This window comes from Misgurnus anguillicaudatus, chromosome 13 (genome assembly GCF_027580225.2).
Source record: "Misgurnus anguillicaudatus chromosome 13, ASM2758022v2, whole genome shotgun sequence".
Lineage (NCBI taxonomy): Eukaryota > Metazoa > Chordata > Actinopteri > Cypriniformes > Cobitidae > Misgurnus > Misgurnus anguillicaudatus.
The window spans coordinates 15352492-15376345 of NC_073349.2; the positions used below are offsets into that span (position 1 = coordinate 15352492).

General features: G+C 39.8%; 1 protein-coding gene across 1 annotated transcript in view; it reads left to right on the forward strand.

Moving 5' to 3' along the window:
- The window catches only part of flna (filamin A, alpha (actin binding protein 280)), a 36989-nt gene that overhangs the window by 6207 nt on the left and 6928 nt on the right, over window positions 1–23854 (forward strand). Inside the window, exons 3-31 of the mRNA XM_073875141.1 lie at window positions 8378–8631; window positions 8732–8829; window positions 9644–9791; window positions 10844–11040; window positions 11146–11308; window positions 11402–11602; window positions 12507–12644; window positions 12762–12888; window positions 13069–13205; window positions 13286–13482; window positions 14238–14351; window positions 14435–14578; window positions 14673–14796; window positions 14978–15138; window positions 15212–15302; window positions 15632–15801; window positions 15916–16033; window positions 16117–16379; window positions 16586–16904; window positions 16995–17168; window positions 17250–17412; window positions 17504–17664; window positions 17747–17914; window positions 17995–18118; window positions 18385–18541; window positions 18696–18885; window positions 19351–19374; window positions 20426–20673; window positions 22055–22141. Of these exons, the coding sequence (XP_073731242.1) occupies window positions 8378–8631; window positions 8732–8829; window positions 9644–9791; window positions 10844–11040; window positions 11146–11308; window positions 11402–11602; window positions 12507–12644; window positions 12762–12888; window positions 13069–13205; window positions 13286–13482; window positions 14238–14351; window positions 14435–14578; window positions 14673–14796; window positions 14978–15138; window positions 15212–15302; window positions 15632–15801; window positions 15916–16033; window positions 16117–16379; window positions 16586–16904; window positions 16995–17168; window positions 17250–17412; window positions 17504–17664; window positions 17747–17914; window positions 17995–18118; window positions 18385–18541; window positions 18696–18885; window positions 19351–19374; window positions 20426–20673; window positions 22055–22141 (4660 nt within the window). The remainder of the gene's footprint in view (window positions 1–8377; window positions 8632–8731; window positions 8830–9643; window positions 9792–10843; window positions 11041–11145; window positions 11309–11401; window positions 11603–12506; window positions 12645–12761; window positions 12889–13068; window positions 13206–13285; window positions 13483–14237; window positions 14352–14434; window positions 14579–14672; window positions 14797–14977; window positions 15139–15211; window positions 15303–15631; window positions 15802–15915; window positions 16034–16116; window positions 16380–16585; window positions 16905–16994; window positions 17169–17249; window positions 17413–17503; window positions 17665–17746; window positions 17915–17994; window positions 18119–18384; window positions 18542–18695; window positions 18886–19350; window positions 19375–20425; window positions 20674–22054; window positions 22142–23854) is intronic.

Genomic DNA, 23854 nt, shown 5'->3' on the forward strand with positions numbered 1-23854 from the left:
GACTTCATCTGACTGAAGTTCAAGTTGAAATAAATTGCGTATTTGATCATGCTTGCATGATAGCAGGAAAGTAAACTCGATGTGTGCGTGATTGGTACGTTTACACCCATGCCCACAATGGAAAGCACCTCATGGCACGTCTCACAACCTCACCTCAAGGTGGTTTTACCCTTTATTTTTGTATCCTCAGTCTGTGCCATTTTTGTTGGTCGTACTTGAACGTCTAAGTTTCTGCATAAACGAAAGAATGAGGTGATTTTGCGCCTGTTGTGACTCAAATATGTTGCATTTTCCTGTAAAACCTTTTAAAGGTTTTTTTTAGGTCATTGGGATCTTGCTAGACAGCAGCTGCTTTAAACCACATGAAGACATCTGCCATGTCCTTAATGTTCTCCAAAAAGCCTTCTGAAGGATCTGAAAGAACCTTAAACCACAGCACAGACCAAGAGAAAGACATACACATGGTTAGGTGGACAGGTTTCATCTGCATGCAAAATGCTTGTAAGGCTGATGCAGAGGAATGATCTCCTTTTTTTCCCCAGACAAAGAATGTGAAATTCACTTTGACTTTGGGGGAAAAGTGGGTGTGTATGAGTTGGGGGTGGGGGGAGTTGGACTGCAAATAAAACCCCATTCACACTGCACGTTGATCCCAGAAAGGTTTTGTAAAATTGACATCATGCCTTCTGTTTGATGCAAACTCATCCTTGTTTCTGGAATCGTTCTCATAAAAAGTACCTAGTTACATGGCCGTAACATTTACGGAATGCGTTTTGTGTGAACAAAAGTCAGGAACAATGCCGTAAGGGGCGTGTCGTAGTGAGGATGTGCGTTTCATTGGAACAAGAAGTTAACATTTAGCTTGTTGACGCAAGGGGTTTTAAGTGCTGATCAACATGCACGACCAAAAATGAGATCAGGGAGCTCCTCACTATCCGCACTGAAATTGAGATTGTTACCCAGTATAATGGAACAGCACGCCATGCGCCAATTGATGATCAAATCTGAAAAATGCACACCTGGTTTCTCAAGAGAGAAATTGCAGATAATTAACAAACTTAAGATGCTGCAGAAAAACTCCAAGTGCACGATTGCAAACGCAATGCACGTCACATGTCTTTACAGGATCTTTATAGGATGTGTGTGTGTGAACGCACGCACCAATTCTGAGTTCCAATTTAAATGAACCAAATCCAACGATCCCAGGACAAATCCCAGACACGTTTACTGCGTATATTTTCCGTAATCAGATGGAAGTTCAAATGGGATCAGGCAAGGGTGGGGGTTTCCTAATGGATATAATTGCATGGCACCACAACAAGCCAAAGTATGCATCACTAAAACCTATGGCCTGAATGGTGATGTGTACAATTCCTTGGCAAATGTAGTTGAGATGGTAGGTGTGATTTAATCCCAGATGCGTTGAGAAAAACCTTCCCGTATCAGATTGGGAGCATTTCTCCATTTAACAAAGCATAGAGATGTATGTGCACAGTCATGATGGCAGAAATCCTAAAGATGAAAAGATCTGAATAAAGCCAAGTCTTGTGCGATCGAATCAAAATAAACTATACGCAGACCTCCTTTACTAAGAACCACAATACTCTGTATAAATCCAGAATTGAGAAATTTCCATCTCAAATTAGAGACCCAAACAGCTCGGATGTAATGAAAATCACATGTTTAACATGGACGAAAACTCTTCTCGTGGATGAGTGTGTGTGCTCTTGTTTGAGGTGAAGCTAATGTAACTGGGTTCTGTCCAACCGCAAAGCTGGATTGTCATTTGGCCTGGTTGTTCTGTCAATATAGGGTTTTACAAAAGTACTACCACAGCAGTTTTTACTCTTCTAGTCATTTTCTCGGCTCTCCAACTCAGTCATTCCCGCCTCCTCCTCCTCCTCCCTGCTGTAATCAGAAACCCCTGTACTGGGGAATGGGTGGCCAGCCAGGATCGAGTTTGCTTCTGCCCTTTTAAGGCTAAAAAAACCAAGGGGAACATTTCCAGAGAGAGAGAGAGCAGGAGAGACTGGGAGGAGGGAGGAAGAGCGAAAAGGAGGGAGGGACATTTGGAAGTCATAGAAAGTAAAAGAGGAAGTCTGCTTGTGGAGTTCATGCTCCTAAAATCATGTATTGATGTTCCCTATATTGAATGTCAAAGCCGGGATGGCTCTTTTTTGGCAGATTTCCGCCAGACTCTGGCACATGGTTTTCATTAAGACCCGCAACACAGCCGTTGTTTCATGCTTTTGCAGGTTCCTCAAACTGCAACTGTTGTGGATGAAGAAATACACCACATTTGGTAGCCCACAGTGAAGCCAGTTTGCATGCTTATCGCATTTATTAACTGTTAAACGGACATCTATCCAAAATGTAAAAGTGCAAGGAATTCACTCCTTGTTCTTACAAGATTAAATATTGGATGAGGCCAAAGGAGAGCGAAGGTCAATAACGTTGAGTTTTCTGTCTCCAGTTGCATTTGTGTATAGACGTCTCGACCACAGGGCCACATTCTATGATAAGACCTTTTTGGTATTTGGGCAATTTCCTCTTAATCCTCTATGGACGTGAAGCAAGCGATAAACCCTTGCTGCTATTTAGTTAATTCATAAAATTAACACCCCTCCATGTTTGGTGTGCCTTCAAACATCTGCAGTCTGTTATGTTGTTGGGCGTAATGCGTTCGGGTGGGCACTTTTCCCCTACTGTTTGTTCTCTTATCACCCACACTTTGTTTGCTGGATTCATGTTTTGGGAATTTGATGAGTGCTTGGAGCATAAATGTCCATAAAAGGAATAAGTGTGCTGTGTGTATGTTTCCTGGAGAGTGTGGTGGGAATGCTTTAGCAACACAACATTCCTGTCATGTTTCATATGTTTGCCATTGTGTGAAGTGCGTCACCAGGTCCGTGAAGCCCTCATCCCTACTGTACCCCAAAAACATTTCCTGAGGCCATCAACATAATCTGTGTAAACCAGTTTTTTTGCATCCTTTGTTTTTTTGGCCTTCTGTTTATACTGAAATGCTGTTTGTACGCTAATATCCAATAAATGCCAATACATTTAAAAACCAGTTTGCATGTTAAGATATTCCAAAGGGTTTTAGTCATGTGATGTAGTCATGTGATCTTTTAAACCAAACAATATGGCATCCCCATGTTGTACTTATCCATCCCAACCTATCCATATTAATGTAGCCAGAGATTGTCCTGAAACATTCACTTGCATTGTATTACTCAGTGGATTCCTGAATATCATAAGATACAGAATGGTGATGTTTTGTCTGTGAATGTGAACAATTGAATGGAAAAGCTGTATCAATCTGCTTTTATGTTATGTGCACCCCTACTGCTCAAAATATTCAAATATGAAATTAATGGCCTTGCGATTTCAAATGCGTAATAATAAACCAATACAAGACTATTGATGTATTAAAAGCAGCTAAACCCTACAGACACACATAGCATGCATATTTAGAGATTAACTATTGTTTGCCATCAGGTTTGCTGCCAAAATGATGACTGAAATTGTCTGCATGAGCCCTACCTTTCCTCACATATTTATAATGTCTGCCTCCAATTCCATTAACAAGCTGAAACATGTATCAAATGTAACTAGACCTTTCTTTGTTTTTTACGCTCTGTGTCCTCTTCATACTCTGAGCTGTTGTATTTTGATACTTTTGGTTTGGTAATAATTTTGCACATATACACTTCTCACCATCAATGTTTTAGTTAAAATGAAATGCTACAGGATGTCTCATAAAGGCTTCAGTAGAATCTACAGGATGTTCCACTTAAACCCTCCTTGAGGACTTTAAGGACTTCTTTTTCTTCTATAGGCAATTTCTAAAACTCCCATTTCCTTTTACTTCCAGCACTAACCATAATGGCATTTCTCTATGGGTTCATAAACTTCAATGTTATTGCCTTGTTGCCCAAAAACAGAGTTTTTGGTTTAAGAGAGAAAGAATCAGATTTAATAGCCCCTTCATCAGAAGCCAAGGTGAATTCCAGTAGACTCTGGGGGTTCGAGGTTTGTAAACCGCACTGGGAGACCAGCACAGGAGGAAAATGCAAATATATTATCTGACATGACAAAACAAGCCATGTTGGATACTTGGAAAGGGTCAGGAATGGGATAAAATGATTTATGTGAGATCTCATAATATACGATGCCTTTGTTTAAAGTCCATTTAAGTTTGTGTGGCGTTCTTTCTCTGATCTGAATTTTTCTACTCTGATGGTTTAGTAGGCTAATGTGTTTAAATGAAGTATGACATTAGAGAAACAAGCTGTATACAAAGACTGCTGTGTAGAAGAAACATGTTTATTTTTGCATTGCCAATCACGATACTTCCAAACAAGGTCAAAGACGGATCAGTTGGTCAGACCGACATTGCAAACAAGTGAAGGTGATACAAAAAATGTCCAAGCGCTGTTTTAAAAATATTTTTTTCACTAGTTACTACATCATTTTTAAAATCAGATGGTTTATAATTTGAGATACACGCATGTATATCGGCCAATGATCTGTTTCCGTCGATAAAAGCAATTTTTCACACTATTTTCTTGTTCTCTTTTGATTGACAGGATATATCGGCCATGATTCTTGCAATGATTTTGAGCTGTGTATAAAAAAATGTAAAGAAACATCACTAGTTTAATGTGCGATATCAATGGTCATTATGAATGAATGACATTCTGAAAATTTAATCTTCAGAATTTAGTAAATGCAAATAAATAAAACCACCAAACTATTGGTACTGGCAGAAATCGGTCTAAATATTTGGCTATTGGTATTTGTGGAAAATTTAAAGCTCACATAACATGCGCTGTTTCTGCATTTCTGATGTTAATTTGGAGTACCTATAGAGTAGTATTACATCCTTTATATCTCCGAGTCTTTAATTTAATCAGATTTATAAAAGAAAGATTAGCTTGACAGATTCTTTCCGATAACGTACAAAAAAATGAAAAAGAAGTTAATACCGCGGGAGGAGCGAGTACGAGTCATGCGACACTATATAACACTGTTTATCTTATGATTATTTTCATGTTCATGTCATTTATATAATATGCACTCACCTATTTCCAACATAAGACAGAAGTCTTACTTATCGCATGCAACTCATGACACGGTTGGGACTTTTCAATGAAGTCCAGCGCATCAAACACACACGCAAAACTTTTTTGTAATATAGCTACAAACGTTCAAATCCATTTATTTTGTTAAGGTAGATGATGCTGTTTTCTTCATAAAATCATCCTACATAATCTGAGGAACATTCTTGATATCTTTAATATTGACTAGGTCATGTCAAATGTTGAAATCAATGAATCAAATCAATCTTTGATGCTCCTAATCTTATAATTAGATTATGAAACTTCAGCCTGATTTTCATCGTTTCTCCTCCCCTTTTGTGGCCCACAATGTTAACTGCATCCTCAGTGGACATTGTTACAGTTAAAACAGGAAGTTGCAGGGCTCCACCCTGCCCCGGGGGCATGAATGTACTATCTGTGAATGATTATCTATTTTATCCTCAAACATCTTGATTATCTCATTTTCCCAGTTTGGTGAAAGCCTCTCTACTACATGCTAAAAACAACTTGAAAAGCTAAGGACTGGCAAATTATTTATTCTGCATACTTATTCTGTCTGTGCTGTTAATGAGTTGTTTCTTCGGTTTGTGACCCCAGGCTCCTCACACATAAGCTGGAAGGGCGTATGCTCTTGTTATAGCGTGAAATGGCACAGGAGAGGGGAAGTGTGAAAGTTTATTTAAGTGTAGAGGATCACATGCGTTAAGATCTTGATGTCAACATAGGGTGTGGAGTGACCACAGGAGATTGGTTTTATATTCAATAATTTCTTTTTGCTAGCTTTCAATAACCAATGCTGTCAGACTTCCCGCAAACAAGTGATAATCCCAGAAATGATCCTCAGAAAGGACCTTGCAAGTTCACTTGGCAGTTCAATAGACGGATGTCTCCTCTGATATTGCTATAATGCTGTGCACTTCAGACTTTTATTGCTGAATGATACAAGCATTCCAGTTAATGCAGGCTACTTTTAGTATGCAACATAATCCACTTTGTAAAGTGACTGAAAGATAAAATAACCAGTCAGTCAAATCGGGGGATTTGTTATGATTTTGATGATTGTCATTCCACACTTTGACTGCAAGTAATCTAGCACCAAGTGAATAGAAAATGTACAGCGTCTCTACTTTTTTTGTAATAAGGACTTAAACATTGCCATCAATGGCTGTAATTGTGAAAAAAGGAAAACTGTAAATTTTGCAAGTGCTCATGCCCATTCATAATCTTGCCACAGATTAAGGTCCTGTTTACATTAGAGCATTTGCGTTTTAAAATGGCATTAAATGAAAACGATCCTTGTTTATACTGGCATTTTAAAAAGCATCTTCATCCACACTATACACGACCATAAACGCATGAAACATGACCAATCACGTAACTGGGCATGCGCATAAAAATGTAAAAAAGTATTACTCTAATAATAGCTTACCTTTGCGCATTTATGCAGCCTACGGGTGTGCGATATTGACAAAAAATCATACCTGGATCCTTTGCCGGCAACTACAACAGACACTATTTTGAACCTATAAAAATGTGTTTGGGAAAGTCTTATATTGTTCTTCTAGTTCCCCCTACAACATATTTATATGATTAATAGGTTTATGTTGATGTTATAAACCAAACAAAAAGATCTTTATGATTTAAAAGAAGCATTCAAGTGAAAAGTACTAAACAGTAGCGAACTTGAAGCAAAAATAAACTAGCTAATAGACCAACTGTATAGTATTGTATACAAGTGTTTAATATCGGTATCGGCATCGGTATCGGCCAGAAGTTGTCTGTTTAAATCGGAATCGGTATCGGCCCAAAAAAATCCTATCGGTGCATCCCTAAACAGTAGCGAACTTGAAATGCAAACTTCAATCAAACATAATAAGAGGTGAAGTATAGCTTTAGCCTACAGAAATGCTTATTGCTTTAATGTAGGGAGTTCCTCTTCAGCCATTTCACGCTGTTATATTTATAATAGTTCATTGTTCGCAGTTCATATTTATGATCTTATAGTATAATTTGATAATTTTCGTACGAACTGACTGCATTCTTCAGAAAAACACCAAATATCTTATCTTCCCTTACTTGTCGCTTTTCAGTGCGTGTGTGTGTTCCCTCACACGCGTTCTCCGACAAAAAAGCGTGGCCGGCTAAAGTAGTGTGCGAGGTTCATGCACGTCCTCCGCTAGCAACACGGAAATAGCAAAAAGCACAATCGGCTAAACGAGCATTAAATATTAATATGATGATTTTATTGTTTTTATTAGTTTATATTCACAAAACTTATCAACAAAAAATCTATTAAAATTAAGAGACAAATTATATGAAACAAAATTCATTTTAAAGTAGCAAACAAAACTTAAATTAAACTCGAAAATAATGTCTGACATATTACAATTCTCCCTACATATTACAATTCTCCCTTCATATTGGCCTTTACAATGCCCTATATGGTGTTTAAAATTACAGTCTATTTTTTGTAATAAGCTAACTAAATTTAAACAAAACAAACAACATTACAACAATATTCAAACCCAACAATACTCAAACAGGAATATAAAACGGACATTATCTATAAGGATACATGTTAAAACAATCTGATATAGCGTTTATAATAGCTGGTTGATAGGTGTTTACTATTTTTGGCAAAACCTCCATTGCAAACCTCCATTTACCTGAATAAAAATAATTTTTACTTTGAAAATGATGCGCTGTCATGTTAACATCAGCTGTTCATTTAGATAAGACTCCGTCTACGTTCATTTACACTGCAGCGCAACCCCAGAGTTCTCAAACTAAAACTAAAAGGGTCTTCAGCGTTTACGAACGACTCCGTTTATGAGGGTTGAAAACGGTGGCGTAGTGTAAATGAAAGGCATAAACGTGGCAAAAGTAATGCGTTTTAAAAGGTAAACGCATTAATGTAAACATAGCCTAAACTTCTAAAGCAGTGCCTCATATGATTATGTATAAATGAATTTAAACACTACTTGATATGTGATGTTGTAGTTCACTTCTCCAAACACGTATTGAAATCCGATCTGTCCATTAGACCAAAATGCATTTCCAAAAATATTTCTCGTTTAAATCAAATTTCGAGCTGCTGCATATGAATGTGGTTTATAAAAATCAGATTTCATATTGATTTTTGCTTTTCAAACAACAAACTACTAAACTGCTTAGTCAGGAACCAAAAATCTGTTCAAAACCATTTATCTTAAACCATCCATAGTAATTGTTCGTTCTCTGTGTAAGCCTATTGTCTCTTCTCTTTGTGCCACAGACAGTAAGGCCATCGTGGATGGGAACCTGAAGCTGATCCTGGGTCTGATATGGACACTTATTCTGCATTATTCCATCTCCATGCCCATGTGGGACGAGGAGGAAGAGACGGAAGAAAGCAAGCAGAAGACGCCCAAGCAGAGGCTGCTCGGATGGATCCAGAACAAACTGCCCGAGCTGCCCATTACCAACTTCAGCCGGGACTGGCAGTCAGGGAAAGCCCTTGGTGCGCTGGTGGACAGTTGTGCTCCGGGTGAGTGATGGGTCTGAGAAAGTGGTCAAAGATTCTTTACATGGCCATTTTATTGCTGTGAATAAAGGATAAAGTTATGGTTTTCTGTTTTGATTTGCAGGTCTGTGTCCTGACTGGGATTCATGGGACCAGACAAAGCCTGTGGACAATGCCAGAGAGGCCATGCAGCAGGCTGATGACTGGCTTGGTGTTCCTCAGGTGCTTTTTTTAGTTTGCTCATTTTGTTTTTGCATTTTTATGATTTGAGTAACCGTTTTGAGCAACTAACCACTAAGCACATCACAGAATGAAATGTTACATACCTCATACCTTGTATAGGCAGGTTTCTAATTAAGCGTAAGAAGCAGCGTAGGTTTCGTGGTTTCATCATGACCCAAATTGGAGGGGAAACCGAGAAATCAAACTGCAAGAACAAACAATTTATGAAGTCTTCAGTGATTTGAATAAAATGGCCGACTCTGATCTGTCACGCCACTTTTCCATGTTCACCTTGGTGATACCTGTACAGATGCTACTTTACTATTTTACATCGTAGTTAACACTTTTAACTGTAAAATACCTTACATAACGTGTTTTCCTACGTTTAAAAAAGACAAGCCAAATAAGGAACAGAAAGTCAAATAGTTTTGCTGCCGTTTTATCAAAACCACTGGTGAGCTTTCTTAGTCACAACACGCGCTGATGGTGTGCCAATGTGGCATGTTGCGTGCCTCCAGTTGCGCGTGTGGTTGGGTGTTTCCGTCCTCAGGGGAGAAGTTACTATGATACAGTCTGTTTTCCTTTCAAGTGCGTTTTGCCACTCAAAATAAACCCTTTCGTTGCCATGCATACGCATGCACACTGCTTTCAGGTATACTGGTTGCTTGTTGCCCAATTTAAATTTATAACAGTTGCATGTTTTGGTTGATTTGGGTTCAATCCAATTATGTTACTTAACATTTTAATAAACCATATATTGAAAAATCTATATTGGGATGTCAGTGTCAAAATTACCTTCTTTTTTTTTCACCAGGTGATCACCCCTGAAGAAATTGTTGATCCCAATGTGGATGAGCACTCTGTTATGACTTACCTGTCCCAATTCCCCAAAGCCAAACTCAAGCCTGGTGCCCCCCTGCGGCCCAAACTCAACCCTAAAAAGGCCCGTGCATATGGACCAGGTAAAGCCAGCATTGTTTAAAGGATTAGTCCATTTTCTTAAAAAAAAATGCAGATTTGCTCACTACCATGTCATCCAGGATGTTGACGTCTTTCTTTGTTCAGTCGAGAAGAGATTTCTGTTTTTTGGGGAAAACATTCCAGGATTTTTCTCATTTTGATGGACCCCAACACTTAGCAGTTTTGATGCAGTTTAAAGTTGCAGTTTCAAAGGACTCTAAACGATCCCAAACGAGGCTTAAGGGTCATATCAGGCAAAACGATTGTCATTTTTGGCAAGAAAAATAAAAAATATGCACTTTTAAACCACAACTTCGTCTATCTCTGGTCCTGTGACGCGCCAGCGTGACCTCACGTAATTGCCCAATGCCGTGGAAAAGTCACGTGTTGCATATATGAAACGCACATTTGCGGATCATTTTAAACAATAAACTGACACAAAAACATTAATTAGTATCATTCGACATACAACAACGTCAGAACGGTCCTCTTTCTCCACACTTGTAAACACTGGGGCGTAGTTTTGCATACGTCATGCGTTACCTCTTGACGTGATGACGTCTTATGTGAGGTCGCGCTGGCACATTCAATGAACAGAGGAAGACGAGAGGATGTGGTTTGAAAGTGCATATTTTTATTTTTATTGACAAAAATGACAATCGTTTCGCTAGATAGGACCCATGTGCCTCGTTTGAGATTGTTTAGAGTCCTTTGAAACTGCATTTTTGAACGGCATTGAAACTGCTAAGTGTTGGGGTCCATTAAAATGGGAGAAATCCTGAAATGTTTTCCTCAAGGAACATAATTTCTTCTCGACTGAGCAAGGACAGACATCAACATTTTGGATGACATGGTGGTGAGTAAATTATCTGGATTTTTTTTAAGAAAATGGACTGATCCTTTAAAGTATTAGCTTAATGCTTTGGAAATATTAGTTATTATAAAGTGTTTTGAGGCAATTTGGAAACCCTTCTATGTAGTGCAAATGGTTGTGGGTTCAATCTTAGGGAACTCATACTGATCAAGTATAAATATAATTTTTCGTGCCATGCAGGTATTGAGCCCACAGGTAATGTTGTGATGAAGAAGGCTGTGTTCACTGTTGAGACCATCAGCGCTGGACAGGGTGAGGTATTGGTTTACGTGGAGGACCCAGCTGGCCACCGCGAGGAGGCAAAAGTGACGGCCAATAATGACAAGAACCGCACCTACTCAGTATTCTATGTACCAAAAGTCACTGGACAACACAAGGTACATTTTCAGTTCCCCTATTCCTTATGTGAAAACGAAACGTTTTGTTACATTGCTTTTGGCCTATTCAAGATTTTAATCTCTTACCTGTGTCTGATCCCATAGGTGACAGTGCTGTTCGCAGGGCAACACATCTCCAAGAGTCCGTTTGATGTGGATGTGGGAATGGCTCAGGGAGACTCCAGTAAGGTCACTGCCCAGGGTCCAGGCCTTGAGCCTGCAGGCAACATTGCCAACAAGTCCACGTACTTTGACGTCTACACAGCTGGTACTTGACCTTAATTTCGCATGCATAATACTAGTGACACTCTAGATTCATTAGTGAAATATGGTTGTATAATACTTTCTCTCGCTCTTTCAGGTGCAGGAGTAGGAGAGGTAGAGGTGGTCATTGTTGACCCCAGTGGAAAGAAGGACACTGTTGAATGCACTGTTGAGGATAAGGGCAACAGTAGTTACAGATGCACCTACAAGCCCACCCAAGAGGGCCAGCACACCATCTACATCACTTTTGCTGGGGGACAGATCTCAAAGAGCCCCTACACAGTCAACGTGGGAGAGGGTAAGAGGAATTTAAATGAGATTGGCATGAAAGGGGAAGTAGGTAAGAGAGGATTTATTTTAATGAGGCATGGATTCTGTAAAAATAGACTTTAAGATAAGCTTTAAGGTTTCTTTTATCTGTCCTTGCTACTTGTTCTTTTTCTGCATTGCTTTTTCTTGCTCTCATTTTCCTCAACTGTTTTTCTTTACTGCCAGTTGTGTCTCTCTTTTGAAGGACGGCTGTTATCTACATCCACTGGTATCTCTCCTTCCCTCTTGGGAGCTGCCTCCTTTTGGCTTTTGATGTCATTTCCTGTTTCCTTGGATTTGTGTTGGGTACCGGAACTGCTGCTTTACTGTCAATGTCCTTTTGTTTTCATGCTGTCCTCTGCATCTCGTCTTAGGAGTTATATAATGTGAAGGGTTTGGATTACATCATTTTGGCTTGCCGGTTGTATTTTTTCAACTGCCCATATAAGTGCTAATAGATGTTGCTTTCTTAAGATATACAGACTTTTTAGAGAATGTTATCCATGGCATAGAAAGCCAAGCTAAATTCCTGTAACTGGTTGATGTGTGAGTCCGTATTGTAATGGAACATTAAAAATAGCATTTTATTATCGGACGTTAGTGTTCCGTACAATCATTTTTCCACATGCACTTCCTCTTGTAAGGCTGTTTGGATCAAGACATGAGCAATGCTGTGTATCTCTCCCCAACATGCTTTGTGTTTTCCTGTCTGACTTTTGGAGAGCAGACTTGGTCATGGATTTAACACAGTCATTATCTGAAGTAGTAATTACCAGCATGTCACAGATGCTGTTGACAATTTAACTTGTCATACCATAAGCATTTCTTATAAATTAAATAGCAAGCAGCGGTTCAGTACAAATTGTGTTAACATGGTTGTTTCTTCTCACTAGCCTGTAATCCAAGCTTGTGTAAAGCTAAGGGCCGTGGTCTTCAACCTAAAGGTTTGAGAGTCAAGGAGACTGCAGAGTTCAAGGTTTACACCAAAGGGGCTGGAACTGGAGACCTGAAGGTCACCATCAAAGGACCCAGTAAGTGAACACCACAACGTAGCGTTATGAACTTCCTTACATTGCTGTGTGTGTTATTTTGTACATTATGCAGTGTTACTTCTAGTTTTATGAATACCTATTGTGTCTGTTATACAGAGGGTCTTGAAGAGCCCTGCAAGAAGAAGGATCTTGGAGATGGAGTGTACAGCTTTGACTATTACCCAACCACACCTGGAAATTACATCATTACAATCACATGGGGCGGACAGCACATACCACGCAGGTAAGATGACCCATAACCAATTTTTGTGTACATAGAGGGTGGGGGATAAAATGCTTAATGTCCTGTAGTTTGGCTGGTGCTAGGAACACCAAGATCATGGGATCGGGGGTTTGATTTCATACAAGATGATTTAAAAAAGCTGACACAAATACTTAAATGTTAAAAGTTTTTTTTTTTTAGTCCATTTGAGGTAAAGGTTGGTACTGAAGCAGGCCCACAGCAGGTAAGGGCATGGGGTCCAGGACTGGAGAGTGGTGTGGTGGGAAAGTCTGCTGACTTTGTGGTAGAAGCTGTTGGAGATGATGTGGGCACTTTGGGTAAGTTCTTACCATTTTTGCTTTGCATTCTGTTGTGTTGAGTAAAATACTTAAATCCACATTTACAATTCTCCAATCAGGTTTCTCAGTGGAGGGCCCCTCCCCGGCTAAAATCGAATGTGACGATAAGGGAGACGGCTCCTGTGATGTGCGGTACTGGCCCACAGAACCTGGCGAATATGCGGTTCATGTGCTCTGCAAGAACGAGGACATCCATCTCAGCCCATTCATGGCTGAAATCGTGTCAGCTCCAGGAAAAGATTTCTTTCCTGATAAGGTACCAGATCTGGCTTTCATTGCAGAAGAATCTCCATATTAAAGGAAAACACCAGTATTTTTTTATATTTTACTATGTTCTTACCTCAACTTAGACTAATTAATACACACCTATCTTTTTTCAATGCGTACACTTAATCTTTGTACAGTGCCTTGTGAATGTGTTAGCATTTAGCCGTTCCCCATTCATTCCTTAGGATCCAAACAGGGATGAATTGGATGCCACAAAACACTTCCATGTTTCCCTATTTAAAGACAGTAGTAGTTACACGGCAAGTATGGTGGCACAAAATAAAACGTGACGATTATTTAAAAAAAAAATGCGAACTACATTGTATCGCGGAAGAGCAATTAGTTTGCAGCACTAAAATATAACAATATAGTTAGCTTTTTTTTAAATAGCCACGTTTTATTTTGTGCCACCATACTTACTTGTGTAACTTTTCATGTAACAGTCTTTAAATAGGGAAACATGTAAGTGTTTGGTGGCTTTTAAATTCATCCGTTTGGATCCTAAGGAATGAATGGGGCTAGGCTAAATGCTAACACATTCACGACGCTCTGTACAAAGATTAAGTGCATGCATTAAAAAAAAAATAGGTATGTATTAATTCATTCCATTCAAGTTGAGGTAAGAACATAGTAAAATATTTTAAAACAGTGGTGTTTTCCTTCAATTCATATTGTATTGCTCAAAATTAGGTTGCTCTGTGTGTGTGTGTTTTGTGATTTCACATGTCTCTAATTTGTAATAAGGTAAAGGCTTATGGTCCGGGTCTGCAGGCAGCTGGCCTTGCAGTTGGTAAACCTGCTGAGTTCACTGTGGATGCCAAACAAGGTGGCAAAGCTCCACTGAAGATTCAAGCTCAGGTATGAATCTTCACTTAATCTACGAAAATAAAGGTTCATTGTGAATCAAACTCGCATCAAACTTGTGTCTTGTTTCTTTTCAGGATCGTGATGGAAATCCAGTGGATGTGCAGGTGACTGATAATGGTAATGGAACATACAGCTGCAGTTACACTCCTCGCAAGCCAGTCAAACACACTGTGATGGTGTCGTGGGGCGGAGTCAACATCCCAGAGAGCCCATTCAGGGTCTGTATTAATCCCAATTCTTGGAAAACATTTCTTAGCATTACTGTTTTGTAAGAAGTTAGCAAACAATGTGCTTTTCACTTTTGTTGAGTAAATGAACATCGGAGCAGGATGCCATCCCAACAAGGTGAAGGTATCAGGACCAGGGGTGGCCAAGACAGGCCTGAAAGCATACGAGCCCACATACTTTACCGTGGATTGTGCTGAGGCTGGACAGGGTAAGGGGTGGTGCACACAGAACTCATTTTTACAATTATTTTTGCTGCTTTTTAATTATTTTTATTAAACAAATTAGATGGACATCTTTGCCCATTAAAAGGCTCGCAAGACGTGTGACACCATAGTCACACTCACAATATCAACAGCATCTTAAACATTAGTGTTTAAAATCTTTTCTAGGAGACATCAGCATAGGCATCAAATGTGCTCCAGGAGTGGTGGGACCTGCCGAAGCTGACATTGATTTTGACATCATTAGAAATGACAACGACACATTCACTGTCAAATACATGCCCCCTGGAGCCGGCAGCTACACCATCATGGTGCTGTTTGCTGATCAGGTAACTGGAATCAGATGTGTGTTGTATAAATACGTGATGCAGCATTGTGTCTTATTTAAACTCTGTTTTGTAGGCCATTCCCTTGACGCCCATCAGAATCAAGGTTGATCCTTCTCATGATGCCAGCAAGGTTAAAGCAGAGGGACCTGGACTCAACCGCACAGGTGAGAGAAATCTATACACCTGACATGGCAACACGGGTATGGGGTGATGTACTGAGTTGTGGGCTATCGTGGATGCATTGCAGTGTTGTAGTCGAGTCCAACTCTAGTCCAAGTCAAAACCAAGTCCAGATCCAGCTTTTTATGCACTCAACAGTCGATCTCTGGTCTTGACTCGGGACTCAAGTTGGACTCGACTACAACACTGATTAATTGTATTAAGAACCTTTTTAATATGTATTTTTATTACTCTTCCTGATGGGAATATAAGGTTTATGTTCTGAGGGTTGGGATGTAGGAATGCGCTTTACTACTGTGCGCTTGTATTTTAGGTGTGGAGCTGAACAAACCAACTTACTTCACTGTGAACACAAAGGCTGCGGGCAAAGCAAAGCTTGACGCTCAGTACACAGGGCCAAACAAGGGAGAGGCGGTCCGTGACTTCGACATCGTCGACAATCATGATGGCACCCATACTGTAAAATACACACCCGTCCAGCAGGTGATTGTTTGAATTATATCCTGGTCTGATAATGTTTGAGAACTCTAAACAGATTTTTTCTATATTTGTATATAAATCTAACCAATGAGAATTGATGTTTATTTTTTACTTTAGGGTAATATGGGTTTGAATGTGACCTACGGTGGTGATCCCATTCCTAAGAGCCCATTTGCTGTATCTGTGGCTCCCTCTCTGGACCTCAGTAAAGTTAAAGTGGCTGGTCTTGGAAACAGTAAGTCATTACCTTCTCTTTCTTTGGGCAGCACCACACTTACTTTCACACAAAAATTAAAATTTTTCTTTGCTCTTGTTTAGCAATGGCAGTAGGAAAAGATCAAGATATTACGGTCAAGTCCAAAGGTGCAGGTGGTCAGGGCAAGGTTGCCGCAAAGGTCACTGGTCCATCTGGTAAATCTGTGCCTTGTAAAGTTGAACCAGGCCTGAGCCCAGAGACCAGCCAGGTCCGTTTCATCCCGAGAGATAAGGGGCCCTACGAAGTAGAACTGACATACGATGGAGTTCCTATTCCTGGCAGTCCATTCAATGTAGAAGCTATTGCGCCTGCTGACCCATCTCTGGTAAGATTTGCTTAACCTATGAACGTGGTTAAATGTTATTAACAAGATGATAAACAGGCATCAGGAAAACTCTTGCGCTGTTAATTTTGGAATTTATTCTATAAACTGCAATTGGGTTAATGTTCTTACTCAGCCATCTTGGCATCCGAGCCCCAGACTGGTTTTAGCAGTTAAACAAATGAAGTCTTTCATATCCTAATGTGTAGGTAAGATGTTCTGGACCAGGCCTGGAACGAGCCAAGGTTGGCGAGCCAGGGAAGTTTGTGGTTGACTGCACGAATGCTGGTCCTGCTGAGCTGACTATTGAGATCATTTCTGACAACGGGACGGAGGCAGAGGTTCACATTCAGGACAACGGAGATGGGACCTACACCATCACCTACATCCCTCTCTATCCTGGAGTGTACACTCTCACCATCCGCTATGGTAATCAAGATGTCCCGAACTTCCCATCCAGGCTCAATGTGGAGCCTGCTGTGGAAACCAGTGGTGTGAAAGTGTTTGGACCTGGAGTGGAAGGCAAAGGTAGTTTGATTTTTTTTAGTTTTTTTAGTTTTTTGGCCTTTTAAGGATTAAATACCTTGCATCTTGGTCACTTAATGTCCTTCACCGTAGGAGTTTTCCGGGAGGCCACAACAGATTTCACAGTGGATGCCAGAGCGCTTACAAAAACTGGGGGTAATCACATCAAGACATGCATCAACAATCCATCAGGCAACTGCACTGAAGCTCTGATCAATGACCTTGGAGATGGCACTTACAAAGTGGAGTACACACCTTATGAGGAGGGTAAGTGTTTACCAAATATCAAATCTACAAAATATCATGCCGCTTGAGTTTTACATTAATCCTCTGTGGCACGTTAAACAGGCATGCACAGTGTTGATGTCGCCTACGATGGCAGCCCGGTTCCCAAGAGCCCATTCCGTGTCCCCGTGACCGAGGGTTGTGACCCAGCACGTGTACGCGTACACGGTCCCGGACTTCAATCTGGGATCACCAACAAAGCAAACAAGTTTACAGTGGAGACGCGGTGAGAATGCCCAGCTTTCATTACAAGCTGTTCCATTTTAAAAATCAATCGCTGTTACCTCACGCTCATTTCTGTCTCCTTTATTATATAGTGGGGCTGGTACAGGTGGACTGGGCTTGGCTATGGAGGGACCTTCTGAAGCCAAAATGTCCTGCACTGACAACAAAGATGGCAGCTGTTGTGTTGAGTACGTTCCATATGAGCCTGGCACATACAACCTCAATGTCACCTACGGAGGTCAACCAATCACTGGTCGGTATTTTTTCCAGTTAAGATTTGCTTGCTTGTTTAAGAATGGCAGCACCTAAATGTTTGTTTTTGTTAAATTATACAGGAAGCCCATTCTCCGTTCCCGTTCACGATACAGTCGACGCCACTAAAGTAAAATGTCTTGGTCAGGGGCTTGGAAACAACGTGCGTGCCAATATCCCACAGGTCTTTTCTGTGGACGCAAGCAAAGCTGGGGTTGCTCCCCTGCAGGTCCGAGTGCAGGGACCCAAAGGTGAGCGTGCAATCCAGAAATAAAGCAAATGTTGTCAATTTTAGGCTTGTGGTGATTTTTACGGTTTTAATGTTGGATAGGTATCGTGGAGCCCGTTGAGGTGGTGGATAATGGTGACCAGACTCACACAGTCAGTTACGTTCCCACTCGGGAGGGACCGTATTCTATCAATGTCCTGTATGCTGATGAGGAGATCCCACACAGGTACTACCACTCTTCGATGTGATATAATAAATATGAGCAGCTATATTATGTTTTATATTATTTTAATGTACTTTAAAGAAATAAGCCAAGTCAGTAATTAAGACTAAACACTGCTACACGCAAATATTTAAGGCTGTGTGCCATTTTTGTTTTAGCTTTTCTCCAATAAAGGAGTGTATTGACTTTTAAAAAAAATGATGTCATTATAACCCTAGTGCATTCCTATACTTGCTCTCTCCCACACTCTTTTGTCTCCATTTATTCAGTCCTTATAAGGTGAAGGTTCTGCCCACTCATGATGCTAGTAAAGTTCGTTGCAGCGGCCCTGGTCTGAATACCACCGGCGTGCCTGCCAGTCTGCCTGTGGAGTTCACCATTGATGCCAAAGATGCAGGAGAGGGACTTTTGGCAGTCCAGATCACTGTAAGCAGATTCCTACCACTCTTTACAAACAAACACTTAACAGTTGCCACTATAACAGTAAATTCTATTAGGGCCTATTAGGTCTTGGGTCCATCAAACCTGTCAGATTAATAATTTATTGTGCAACTTATGCAGTATTGTTTTCGTTATATAGGACCCTGAAGGGAAGCCAAAGAAAGCAAACATTCGTGATAATCAGGATGGTACTTACCTTGTGTCTTACGTACCTGACATGACCGGCCGCTACACCATTCTCATCAAGTATGGCGGTGATGAGATCCCATACTCTCCATATCGCATCAGAGCTCTGCCCACAGGAGATGCCAGTAAATGCACGGTCACAGGTATGTACGGCTTAGGTCAGATCAGTCATATTCCTATGACCAGTCCTTATTGTACCATTTGGGTTAGTCATCGCAACCAAGTCTAGAGATCTATAATACAGAGACCACTGTACCAAAACATCTCCTCCTCTATGGCAGGAAACACAGTGAGGTCAGAATAATCCTGTGGTTTTGGGAGCCATTTGAAACTGAATGTTTGATGGCTCTCTAATGTAATCTTTGTGATCATTCAGCCACAGCCTAGTCTAATCTCAGCCTCAAAGAATTGTGTATAAAGTTTGTTCTTTGCGTGTACTTCCCAACTTCATCTCCCACCCAGATGCACCTCCTGTTGTGCAGCGCTGCTCACATTCCCATCACAATCACTCAGTTCCTCACTTCTGTTTTTTATTTCTTGCACACATTTGTTTGTATTTTGCCCTGATTGTTACTTTTTCACTTTTTCGCTCTGCGTCACCATCTCAGTTTCAATTGGAGGTCACGGTTTGGGTAAGCGCTTTGAATAATGCTATAGTGCTATAGTTATGCATGCATTATTTATTGGATTATGCATGCAGAATTGCACTGTACCTTACTGTCCGGTCCATTTCTATAGATGACTTGCAATTACAATAATGTAGTTCTGTTGTCTATCATCTTGTTAATATGTATTGTAAATATTTTATTAACTTTCTTCCGGTCCTTGATTTAATGGGTTTTGTTTGTAGGGGGACTAATCACTAACTTATAGGAACTTTAATATGCCTGTATGGTGGAATGCACCTTTTTCCCAGCTTGCATATTACTTATAACTCGTTTATACAATAAAATAAACGGACAAATAGTGATCTGGAAATGGAGGTAACAGACAAACAGGATAGTGGATCCTTTTTAGTCACTTTGTGTATGCAGCAAAAGTTTAGATTCTAAATAATGGATCCCACTTCTCCAAACCCATCTGTTGCCTTGATGCTCCAGATATTTTGTATGTAGTGCATGGTAGAATGTAACCGTGGAGGGATGGGTACTAAACTCCCTAATAACTAAACATCTGCCTGCTGTACCTTACTGTCCGGTCCATTTCTATAGATGACTTGCAATTACAATAATGTAGTTCTGTTGTCTATCATCTTGTTAATATGTATTGTAAATATTTTATTAACTTTCTTCCGGTCCTTGATTTAATGGGTTTTGTTTGTAGGGGGACTAATCACTAACTTATAGGAACTTTAATATGCCTGTATGGTGGAATGCACCTTTTTCCCAGCTTGCATATTACTTATAACTCGTTTATACAAATAGTGATCTGGAAATGGAGGTAACAGACAAACAGGATAGTGGATCCTTTTTAGTCACAGTCTCTTTGTGTATGCAGCATTAGTTTAGATTCTAAATAATGGATCCCACTTCTCCAAACCCATCTGTTGCCTTGATGCTCCAGATATTTTGTATGTAGTGCATGGTAGAATGTAACCGTGGAGGGATGGGTACTAAACTCCCTAATAACTAAACATCTGCCTGCACTTTGCAAGATACCAAACTGTTTGTGGTAACTCTGCAGGAGCCGGCGTTGGTCCAACCATTCAGATTGGAGAACAGACGGTCATTACTGTGGATGCAAAGGCTGCTGGGAAAGGCAAGGTCACTTGCACGGTCTGCACTCCAGATGGAGGAGAGGTGGATGTGGATGTAGTCGAGAATGCCGATGGCACGTTTGATATCTTCTACACGGCACCCCAGCCTGGGAAATATGTCATCTGTGTGCGCTTCGGTGGAGAGCATATTCCCAACAGCCCCTTCCAAGTCACGGTACATTTATATCATACAAATCCTTTATTTAAATAAAACGCTGATTATTCGCCTTAAACTGTGGATATAAACTCGCATATTAAAAGAGCAAGCTTTACATTTTATAGATGGCACCCTTGCCTGAATGACATCCAGTGTAGGTGCATAACTTTGCAAAGTATAAAATTTTATTTATTCTGTTGTATTCCTTTAATTTAACTTGGGTTTTGAGCCAGTGGGATGGTGTTAGTTCAGGGGTGCGTTTCCCAAAAGCAGCTATTGTCGCAAGTGCTGTGGTTCGCTACCAGTAGAGTTCAGTGGTAACAATGCTTTGGGAAACGCAGCCCTGATCAACATTTAAATGTGAACTTCTTTGGTTAGTCCAGATATTATTTCCTTAAGATTGCTTTCTGGTTGACCAGTTTTGAACTAGTTAGTGCTCACCACGATGAAAGGTCCACTCCATATTAATTTACTTCTAAAGTGTTTTAAAATGTTAACTCGCCTGATGTTTACACCAGTATTATAAGAATAGCGGCAGTGGCGGACGATTTATTTATTTATTTATTTTTTTTGAGGGTGCACGATGCGAAGTTTGTCACAACATGTATGTAGCCCGTCGTGTGTGTGTGTGTGTGGTTCATAATTTCAAAATATGTGTTCGGTGCGTCGAGTGAACCTATGTGCATCACGTGTCTTGTCAAAATAAGTGCCTGCTGCAGACGGGTCTAAAGGGTTTATGATAAAAGAGACGCTCGCGTTTGCCAGATGCTCGCATAATCAAAGTTTACTGTTAAGGGAGTGTCTTGCGTGTATTTTGTGAACCTGAGCATCTTTTTATCATGAACGGTTTTGATGCATGTGCAGCAGGCACTTATTTTGACGTGATGCACATGGTTCACATGACGCAACAAACACATATTTTGAAAACACGAGCAACACACATGACACTCCGAACACATATTTTGAATTTGCGCCCCTCAGAAGAGCAGTCACCAGCCGCCACTGATCACAATACTGTATTACCAGTGCAAATTTTGAGGAGAATAAATACTTTTTACTCTATAGTAAGCAATAAAATGTTAATCTGAAGTTTCAACTGAAGGGAATAGTTCATCCAAAAATGATGATGATGTACTTGAGGTTTCATGGTTACTTGTTTACACCATTTTATTGCACAATTGGTACAATATTGACAATTTACCATATTTTGTGTTTTAAAGTCTGCTAAATGACTAAATGTAAAGTCGTATGGCTTTGAAATGATGTGATTGTAAGTAAATTACAACTTTTTTTTTGAGTGAACTATCTTTTAAAAGCTGCTTCCCGGTTGGCCAGCTTTGAACCAAAATTGTTTTGTTATCCGAGGGATTTCATTTTTGATTCTGTTGCCCTGTCTCAGGCTTTGGAAGGTGAACTCCCTGAACAACTAATGCAGCAGACCCAGACCCGGCAGTACGCTTACGCGCCCAACATGGGCCAGCCATGGGTACTGACACACCCCTCTTTCCTCAAGTCTGCATTTCCCGCTCTGCTACTGAATCAAATCACAATCAGTCCTTGTCCCATGTCCACCCTTCTATTTGTCTCTTCTTGCAGGTTTAGGATGCATTTTATAATTATTAGTCACTTCCATTTTGAGTCATAGATTGACAGCCATTTTGAAAGCAGTAAATGTAGGATTCTACATTTGAACAAAATGGCTGGTTGATGCAGAGCTTGCACTGTGTTGGATATTGTTCATTTTTTTTGTGTTGTGTTGGCGTTTAGATGTGCGTTTGTGTGGTATGTCATTGTTGGTCATGTTGGCATTTTTTTGTTTGCTTCGCTTTTACTCCACCCCTTTCTCCAGATTAGCCAATCATTAACTGATTGTCATTCTCATTAGATTGTCATTCTGTCTCACAGTGTTGGTCATCGCATCACCAAGTGTCGTCGTCATCATCAGTGTTTTCACATTGTGTTTCCATCTCATTTTAGGGAGTTGTTGTCATGTCTGCTGTGTTTGTGCTTTTGATCTGTTCTTTCATTATATAATATTGCATTGTCCTGACATTGTCACTAACTTTTTTTTTTTAATTAGAGGCAGTATTTGCGCCCATGCCACACCAATGTTTTAAAAATGTATTGCTTTATGCTTTAACCACCACCTGGGTGATTCTCACGAAAACTCGGTTTTAAAAATGTCAAGCATGAAAATGTAAAAATTGCTTAAATTTACTTTTTTTCCCACCAGACATTGAAAAACAAAGTCTGGAGTAAATGGGAACATTAATTTAAAAACTTTTACTTATCATTGAACACTTTTTGTAACATAATTTAAAAAATTAGTCCTAAAAAATCTCATTACCGCAACAGTCAGAAAACATCAACACTGACATATTTTCAAAATGACATGACAAACCTGAAAGAACATAATTTGGAGATTCTGCACATGCATTTAAAATCAAAGTATTATGCTTCTATTAATTAAATTAACATTTAATAAGCATCTGTTGCGGTAATGATAATCAAAATGTCGTGTAAGCATTCTGACAAGACAATATTTCAAATTAGCTGTAAAAAAGGATCTTACCTAGTAGCCATCTTGAAGTAACTGGTCCATGTGCTTGGTCACTCAAAATCAAACTTTATTAAAATTCTGTATGTGTGCTTAAACTGTTCTCAAAAAGTGTTGCGGAGGATGAGAACATCAGGCATGGACACATCATTTTCCTAATTTTTCTTCATTATTATTATTATACATGAATATTCAGTAAATATTTTTTCTGTCATCTAAAGTAGTCTGTCATCTTAATATTTTTGTGTTAATTTGATTAAATTACAACATAACGCATGTTCAAACACAGCCGGACACATTGCGGTAATGAGAATTTCAGCAGAAAATGAGATAAAATTTACAATTATAAATTCTTATGTTGAAATCACACATTGTGCAAGGTAGAACACAGTATTGTGTTAATTCTGATGCTTTTTAATGTTACTATATTACACATTTTAAAGCTAAAATCATTAGTGCCGTGGTGTTTCAATGGTTTCGTGAGAATCACCCACCTAGAGTAGTTTATCACTTCGCTATGAATTTTAGTATTAGATATTTATATTAGCACCACATTTTCACATCACCTGTTTTTAAGACTGTTAATACAGATACACTAACTCACATTGTAAACACTACTTTTGGTAGTATAGTCCTAGTATT